The 9,034-nt window shown below is 40.3% G+C and overlaps 2 protein-coding genes across 3 annotated transcripts in view; both read left to right on the forward strand.

Annotated features, from left to right (window-relative positions):
* The window catches only part of prkg1b (protein kinase cGMP-dependent 1b), a 120,776-nt gene extending 117,370 nt beyond the window's left edge, over positions 1-3,406 (forward strand). For both annotated transcript variants that reach the window (XM_035406191.1, XM_035406190.1), the window contains exon 18: positions 161-3,406. In XM_035406191.1, the coding sequence (XP_035262082.1) occupies positions 161-259 (99 nt within the window). In that variant the 3' untranslated portion in view covers positions 260-3,406. The remainder of the gene's footprint in view (positions 1-160) is intronic.
* Positions 3,407-6,745: 3,339 nt separating this feature from the next.
* dkk1b (dickkopf WNT signaling pathway inhibitor 1b) lies at positions 6,746-8,592 on the forward strand. The gene is made up of 4 exons (XM_035406298.1): positions 6,746-7,133; positions 7,282-7,423; positions 7,663-7,806; positions 7,925-8,592. Exons 1-4 carry the CDS (start codon positions 6,921-6,923, stop codon positions 8,176-8,178), a joined length of 753 nt encoding a protein of 250 aa, XP_035262189.1. The 5' UTR covers positions 6,746-6,920; the 3' UTR covers positions 8,179-8,592.
* Positions 8,593-9,034: the final 442 nt, after the last annotated feature.

Here is a 9,034-nt window from a genome sequence, read left to right on the forward strand (position 1 = left end):
CTAACAGTGCAGGAGTAGACCAGGGAGAACCACAGGGGGGTTTGGGGTAGGTGAGCTGTGACTTGTTTGTGCACTTAAAAGGGTATGGAAGTTAAAGTGATCTCATTTATTCTGCAACTCAATGAAGTAATATACTTGTGTCTGTTTGTCTGTCAATCAGGTCTCGTCACCAACGGACACGAGTAACTTTGACAGTTTCCCTGAGGACAATGACGACCCTCCTCCAGATGACAACTCTGGCTGGGACACAGATTTTTAACCCCTCCCCCTTACTCGACTTCTACTCCGCCCCATCCCCAGTCCTTATACCCTACTTCCCAAACCCGCTTCTGTGTAGCCTGGGGCAGCTTCAACAGAGCTGCTGAAACAAAAAAAAAAGGAAAGAGAGAAAATGGCGGGAGTAAAACTGCAAAGAGGATGAGAAGGGGAACGCAATGCTCTGGGTCACCAAAGATGCCTTCACCGATGCTGCCGCCGTCACCAGCGTAGCACCGGCGCTAACGGGCTCCTCACAACCGCCGCTATGCTGAGGACCGTCACGGGAGTCGGCCCTTCATGTCAACGGATAGTTTCAGGTTTTTTTTTTTTTTTTTTTTTTTTTTGGGGAAAATTGAGCTGAATTCACGCCCCTGTCCCCCTGTCCCCCGCGACTCAAGGCCCGCATTCCATTCCTCGCCGTGGATTCCCGAGCTCTCGGAAGTTGATCGCTCTGACAGCGTGCGGAGCCGCCTGCGGCGCGCGTGTGCGGAGCCTCCCCCGCTGAGACGTCCTCACCTTTCTGTTCCTCCAGAACCTCAGCGCTGTCTGGCTTCCCACTGTGACAGACCTGAATGTCATTTTCAAGTCAATTTTAAATGGTATAGTCTAAGTATATGGCATACAGTATATGTATATATTGCACATATATCGAAGTACTTGCACGCACACGCGCACACGCGCACACACACATGCACACACACGCACACGCACACGCACACACCTCAGTATATATTCGATTTACTCATGAAGCACACTTTTCCTGTCCTCATTTTTATTTTAAAAGTAAAAACTGCAATAGCCATTGACCTGTCACCACACTTGTTCCATGAAGATAAAACAAGCATTGAAGTACTGTGATATTTTTCCATTTTTATTTTTTGCAACTCTGAGTTTCCAGAATTTGCTGTTCATTTGCATTGAGTAACTGGGTAGTTTTGTTTCTCATGACTTTGGGTTAAGAAAATAATAAACATGGAAGTTTGCAAGCTATTATTGTTTTAATCCTAAAAATGACAAGGGCAAATTTCAATCTGGTAAAATATGAATTATATAACAATATATCAGTCTTTCCCATTTATGTTCTGATGTAATTTCTAGTGAACAATTACCTGAATGATGTGCTGCATCTAAAATGAAGACTTGGAGGTGATGTGTGCAGTACACCACAAGGGGGCAGACTATGACAAAAGAAAATGTTTGATGACAGACCATCATGACAAACAAGAAACTACATGGAAAGCTTTTGAACAAAAGTACTTTACAGGCTTTATATATTCTATGGTGTACACAAACCACCTGGGATGGAATTAAGATTGCAAAGAATCACAGATTAGGAATAGATGTTCAGGTAGCAAGGGAACAGTCCTTATTCCAAGGTATTATTTAATATTCTTAAACTATTTCCACATTTAGCTCACTAATTGTCATTTCCCCTCGCCATTTATTACTTTGTCATTATATTTTATTACTTATTATGTTTCTCTGAAGCAAAGAGAATGACATCGATTTACTGATACCACAATATTCACCTGGGCATAATTCTTATTCAAAAGTCACATTTGACTTCCTGTGAGCAGGCATCTACTGTAAGATAATGTCACGCTTTGAGTGATGGTTTGAAGACTGCAATTCTCCAGGCTCATAATAACGCATACACTGTGCTGGATAAACAAATGGAGAACCTTATTTATTGTTTGGACCAGAGGGAAATATTTCTGTATATAAATATTCAGTGCTAATATTTTGTGATACTTGTACAACTTTGAATTGTTAAAGTATATCAGGCGTTATTATATGATTTAAATATTTGGGAAATTGTGTTTTTTTTGTCTTTTGAATTTATTTAATTGGACTTGAAGAAAATGTCACAATGTTAATCATCAGCTCGACAGAGTACGCTCCCTCAGTCTAGTTTAGTGATCATTACATAGCTATATTTGGCATTATTGCAAGTGCCTTAAATAAATGGCATCCAAAAATATCTTAAACGTTCGTTTCAATGCTGCATGACAAAGCCAGACACCTCAAATTGTTGTCCTTTCTTGGCTTGTTGCTTTTTTATGGTTCAGCTATTTATATGCCTTTTTTCTTACAATAAAGTGTAACTTTCAAAATGACACTAAGTGAAACCCCTCATTTCTGTGGCCTGGACCTGTAAATCTGTTTGTACGATGCTGCCTCATTTCTGTGAAATGTAAAAACGATTTGCGCAGATTAGCTTAAGACAAGGAACTCTTCATGCTGCTTTTTGGTTAGACGTAGCGGCTTACTTCACTGGGTGGTCTCGCTTGGCAGCGTGTGGCATGCGGCGAACACAAGACTGCATTGATATGATTTCCTTACAGGCTCCCGCGAACCTTAAAGCGAGTGGCAAAGGGCCTTAGATACGGGCAGCCTTACACAGAGACCCTACTGCACTCGGTGTGTAAAAGAAGAGCGACATGCACGTCTTCTAACGCACCCGTTATGCAGACTTTTAATCATTATCATCAGTTAATCGGACGGCCTTACATAGAGACCCTACTGCATTCGGCGTGTAAAAGAAGAGCAAGGTGCACGTCTTCTAACGCACCAGTTTATGCAGACTTTTAATCATTATCATCAGTTAATCGCCCCATCCCCCTTCCCCAAAGATGATGACAGGATGGATGTCCACAGTATTGCAGTTCATGGTTCCTGAGGCTATCATCAAAGAGAAGGGAGCGTAGCTACGCTGAATCGACAGCACTGTAGCAGCATCACGTCAAACCACTTGTATATGCAACCTCCGGTGACTGAAAAAGTTTACTGCCAAATCTTTCTCTTCACTGCAGTGATGTAAACCATGTTGCTGGAACTAAAATAAAAAAAATACTATTCCGTCACACCGTAAGTGCAACAGAGAAGTTACCATTTTCAGCATTCGTAAGCTCCTTGCAGTTCCTCAGTGTTTGTTACTTTGCTACTTTGAATTTGTAGTCTTTTTGTTGTGGGTTTTTTCTAATGGAAACTAAATGAGTGGTACTGAATCCGTTGCAGTCAATGTTGCCTGAAATATGTATTCTGTCAAGTATACTGCATTCCCTTTTGTTCTGTATTTTTATTGTTACTTTACTTGCCGAGTGCCTATTGTAAAACTTCACAAAACTTAAATAAATACAAGTTACTACTTTCGGGTAAATTTCTCTCTCTTCCTCTTCTGAAATGGCAAAAGAAAATAAAACTGATTTCACTTCATTTTCAGTGGAACAGAAGTAGAAAACTCATCTGTTGTATGCAACAGTTAGGGGAGTCTCTCTATCTTTCACACAAAGTAACACACTGCCTGAGGAGGTGGTGTACAGGAGGTGTTGCATCTGAGACCACAGTGCACTTTGCATGCCTGTATCTGTCAGTGTAAAACATACCACACCACACCAAGATAGCCAGAGGCTATACATCCTCTAAATTACACCAAACATATATTTGAGTTAGTTCATTAATGTCTTGTTTAGAAAACAGCAGCAAATGAAGCAAAATCAGCGACTGCTTATATTGACATACCTCAAGAGAAAGAAACTAGCCGCTCAGTACTGGCAAGCCCAAGCACTGCAGTGTGCAAACCTGCCAGATTAAAGAGAAACTAATATGTACTATTTATCTCCTGAAATCAGTGTCTGCACTTGGAGTTTGCACTGTAGGATTTATAGGTAGATAATTAAGGATAGTTCCACACCAATGTTTTCACATTCTAATACATATTTAATGCACATTCAATAACACATCTATGGATTTATTCAGCAATTCCCACTTCTTGCAACACACAACATTGCTTTGGCCCCTCTTTTCAGAACACCTGACCTGTTTGTGGCAGCTGGTGCGGTAGGCCTACATAATGTATCAGCCATGTTGCTCGTATCAATCAATCTCTGGTGGAAATGACTGACCTGTAACAAAAGGCCAGTTCCTGACTCAGCTTCAAACATCCCAGCACTCAGCAGCATGTCTGTGTATAAACACAGGAACAAGTTTGTATGGGAGACTCTTCAGAGAGGGGCAGATTACCCCCTGAGTTGAACAACAGCAGTGAAGCATTGTCACCTAAAACAAGGACAGGGCCTGCCCTGAAGAGTAAACACATTTAATTTGCCTGTATACTAGTTAATGGAAAAGTGTCAACGTTTAATTTTACATATTCAGCTCATAACAAGTAGGCCTATAAAAAAAAAAAAAAAAAAACATTGAATTGTTTTTTATCTGTGTGGTGGGATATGTAGGATACTGTAATATGTGAAACTAAAATCGTACCAGGTTAAACACGTTTGGCCTGCCATTTATTATCACTATAGGCCACCAGGTAGAGCAAAGGACACATCCGTGACCAGGCTCTCGTCTCTTGCCCACACTTAGTTTTAACCACCTACTCTTTATTATTTTCAATGCAACAGTAAAAAGACGTGATCCCATACTTTTCAACTTCACAGACATGAGTAACTTCCGAGGTCTACTAGCATGAACGGATTAGGCGACAGGCAAGCATTTCAAAAACAGGATTACCTGGCATCCAACCAAATGAATTTGCTGAGTACAATGTCTGCTAAAACCCGCTAAAAGCCGAGCAAACGGATCGTTTGTGAAAACGCCATGTCTGCTGAAGTCCGATTAAGACATGGGGTCTCAGTTCTGTTTGATCTGTCCTCATCAAAGGGTCTTTTACACAAGCTTCATTTTACACCACTGTAAGCACTGGATGTACAATTAAAACAAAGCCAAAAGACCAAAGAATCGGGATGAATGCTGCCAATTCACGTTTAATGAAGTGTATTGAACGTTTGTCTTGTAGTTGCCTATTATAACTAACCTCTGTCAACAGCATCAAAGCCTTTTTATTTGGGAGGTTATCCCAAGTATTTGGCAGATTTGCGCTTAGAAACTGTTAAATCGTTACCGCATTTTGTGGCCACAAACATGTAACCCAAAGAGTTTGCGCAGTAAACGCCCTTCAGCTCTGAAATATCTGTGGACCAGTTTTCTTCTCTTTTATACCTTAATTTTGCGTCGGGTCTTGTTTTTAATTGGGCATAGTCTTCTGCTTTTTCACATTCTTTTTTTAGAATCAGTAATTCTGTGCCCACCGCATTCAGCCCACATGTATTTGTATATGGGTGGACCTGTGCCATGGTTGGCATTAAAACCGAATTCAATTCATAAGAATAGCAAATAATGTCTATAATTCAAACACATATGATATTTGAATACGTCATCAATTACGCTCTTAGTTCCCTGGGTGAACCGATAGATAAAGTGCTGTACAAGCCACCTTGTCAGGTGTAGCCTATAATCTCATACCTTCATAACAGTAATAGGGCGATAAACTGAATACCTAGCAATTCAGAGCAACAGACGAATAATTGTGGCTTCCTAAATCTTTGACTATTTTACATTTGCCTTCATGGAGACGAGCTGCTTTCTTGTTCTTGTTTTTTTTCCGATATGAGAACAGTTATGTGCATCCTTATTACATGAGCAACTGGGATTATAGGTAAACATTTTTTGTACGTGCAAGAAGGCCAACATTTCTTACTCACATCTTTAACACAACAGTGACGTTTCACCAAAGCCAGTGCAAGTAGCCTAGTAGACAACTGTGGAACACAAGTGTAGCGTACGTGGAAAGTACGTGTGTAATTGTTTTAGAGCACACAGCTGAAGTTCAGAGAGACCGATGCGAGTTCCTTATCGTAGAGTGCTAATCAGCCCATATTTGTTTTAAAGCACTTAGCCTGAATGATAATTAATTCGGTAAACTTTTCACTCCCCACAATTTGCATATTCGTCTTTGATCTTCGCCGCATGTTTAATCAAGTGCATTTCAAAGTTCTCCCATTACAATTACGGATCAAATGCTGCTAATGGACCGAAAATGACTTGAATAACCACCCATTACAAAAAAAACAGAAGGACCGTCTGGCCCATCGACCTTTGTTGTCCAGTTATTTGACGCTGCATGGGACTTGACAAAATGACAATGCACAAATGTAACTACTAAACTTTGAACCGTATCACAGTGACAGACAACTGTACAGAGATGCGCATGCGATTTACTGAATTCTGACGAGCCTATTTAAAAACGTGATTCACAATTTACCCTTTTAACCATAAGATAGCAAGACGAATGACTGAATATCTGTTGGAGTCTAAAAACGTTAAAAACTCGTTTACATTATGTTGACAGTAAACAGAGGAGCAAATACCATAAGCTTTTTAGGATGTCACCTTAAATCAACACCAGGTTTAGTAATATCCTTTAAATCCAAATTAAAGTACGGGCAAAGAGTGTATTAGCGAAACATTTTTTTCGGTGTTTGTTTGATGTCAAGTCGCGGAGACTCATTGATAATTATACACAAACATTATCGTGAAATCCTAGGATTCTCTTTTAATAGGTTAGCTGCTGTGGCAAGCGTCATGCACTCAAGCTCTTTGAAATTTCATCCACCCCTTTGTTACACATAGCTAGGGGCGGGAATGCAAACAACTCCACATTATAAATCGAGCATCAGGAAAGCAGAGTCTTCAGAGGAGACAAGGAGGTTCAGTACACTTACATCATCCTCGCGAGCTGCTTACCTGCTAAGGAATACTACACCTAGCTCAAGTCCTTGCCACGGAGTTTGACTTCTTGTTGCGCTACTCCTGTAACAATGTTGCGAGTTTCGGTACCTGTGTTTGTTGTTTTTTGCTGTACTATGGGCTTGTACTCCGAGAATGCCCATGCCGGGTCAATTCTACTCAACTCTAATGCTATCAAAAACCTCCCCGGAGGGGTTGCAAATCCCAGCCACCCGGTCAGCGCGAGCCCAGACGTTCTACCTTTTGACAGCGGCAGTCAGAACATGGCGATTGATACTTTACAGGTAAAATGTGACACGTGCTTAAAATGCCACAGTGTAATAATGTTTTCAGTCCATTTCAGACTTCGTGCTAAAAATGTTTATAACTTTGTTGTTAAAGAGTTTATTTTCAGAATTGTATGTATTTACAACTTTTCTCATCAATATTTAGCCTACAAGTTGCGTGGTCGACGAAGATTGCGGTGATGAAGAGTTTTGCTACGGATCCAGAGGCGACTGTCTTCCATGCAAGAAACGTAGGAAACGTTGTATCCGGGACGCTATGTGCTGCCCTGGCAACCACTGCAGCAACGGTGAGCGCGACTTTTGAATCGACCAGCGGATAAAAAACTCGCATATTTTAATTTCATATGAAAAGAAAGGGAAAAGATTCTTACTAAATGTTTTTATAGTATTACACTTTTGCAGCAATAACTCAGTTTTGAGTATACACTTGTGTGAAGACTTGTTGAGGATTGTGTTTTTAAAATGTTTTGTTAAACATTTGTGTTTGCCAGGGTTTCAGTGGTCTAAACTCATTATCTCTTTTCAGGAGTGTGTTTGCCCAATGACTCTGACACTGCTCAACACACTGGTGCTGAAGAGGCTGTGTCTGTCACTTTCGTGCAAGACGATAACTCAACAGTGGAAGTAAATTCCAAGCGTGCATCCCAGGGGAAATTGCAATCACTCAAAGGTATGTAGACTGCTTTGTGACGCTACCATGAAAGGTACACAGCAGACTAATGTTGCAGAGCGTGTCGAGCTGAAAGTCCTTGCTCTATTCCCTAATTTATGGACCTTTAATCTTCCAGGTCAGGAGGGTGAGAACTGTTTGAGGTCCACAGACTGCTCAGAGGGACTCTGCTGCGCCCGTCACTTTTGGTCCAAAATCTGCAAACCTGTTCTGAAGGAGGGACAAGTGTGCACCAAGCATCGCAGGAAAGGCACCCATGGCTTGGAGATATTCCAGCGCTGCGACTGTGCGCACGGCCTTTCTTGCCGAACGCAGAAGGGAGAGAACAACAGCAAGGGTTCTCGGAGTCTCCACACTTGCCAAAGACACTGAGTCTCCACAGTCTGATATCTTCAGGACATTGTTTAAGCCCATCGGAGAGTTTTAAAGGATTTTTTTTTTAACTTCCGAAGAGCATTTTCAAGCGCTGAAGAGGGCATTTGCTTTGGATATACTCTGTTCTTTTTCTTCAATTTTGTTTTTCAAAATAGCAGAGTAGCTTTGATTGTTTCTCTTTTATGGAACTTGAGATTCACAATGGTTGCAGTAAATTACTGTATTGTAAATACCATACTGAAAGTGGCACTTAACTCTAGTGATTTCTGTCAACACAACTATTCTAAGGGCAAGTGCTACATGATTCTACCATGTTATTGTAAATTTATAAACAATGTGATTTCTATTGTTATTTAGAATCTTGATATAAATGCCTATATTTTTATTTGAAATAAAGACACTGTAAAAATATTTAAGTGTTTTATTAAATCATGCTGATAACAACTAGACAAAATGTGTGTGTGTGAGGGTGTGTGTGTATTCCTGAGGAATATTGAAATCCAAAATAAATTCACCCAATTATATTCTTAATCAGGACAGAAAAAAACGAACTGGGAATATTTTTTATGGGTTAAAAGAGTCTATACCTGACATGTATAGACCAAGAGTATAAAGAGAGGGGTGATTCCATCCAAGATGAATGAGAGCCATGTACTCAGTTTCATATATAAATATGAAATAGAAAATGTAATAATTTTCTCCCTTGTTGTTTGATAAGATTGTAAAGAATGATTGTGACTTACATTGCTTTAAAGTTAAAACCATATATTATTATCTATTATATTCCTCAGATTGTACTTTGGAGGTTCTCTCTGGCACCGTGCTTTGATTTCCCAGATCAACAGCCTTTATT

Source organism: Anguilla anguilla, chromosome 2, assembly GCF_013347855.1.
Source record: "Anguilla anguilla isolate fAngAng1 chromosome 2, fAngAng1.pri, whole genome shotgun sequence".
NCBI classification, from domain to species: Eukaryota; Metazoa; Chordata; class Actinopteri; order Anguilliformes; family Anguillidae; genus Anguilla; species Anguilla anguilla.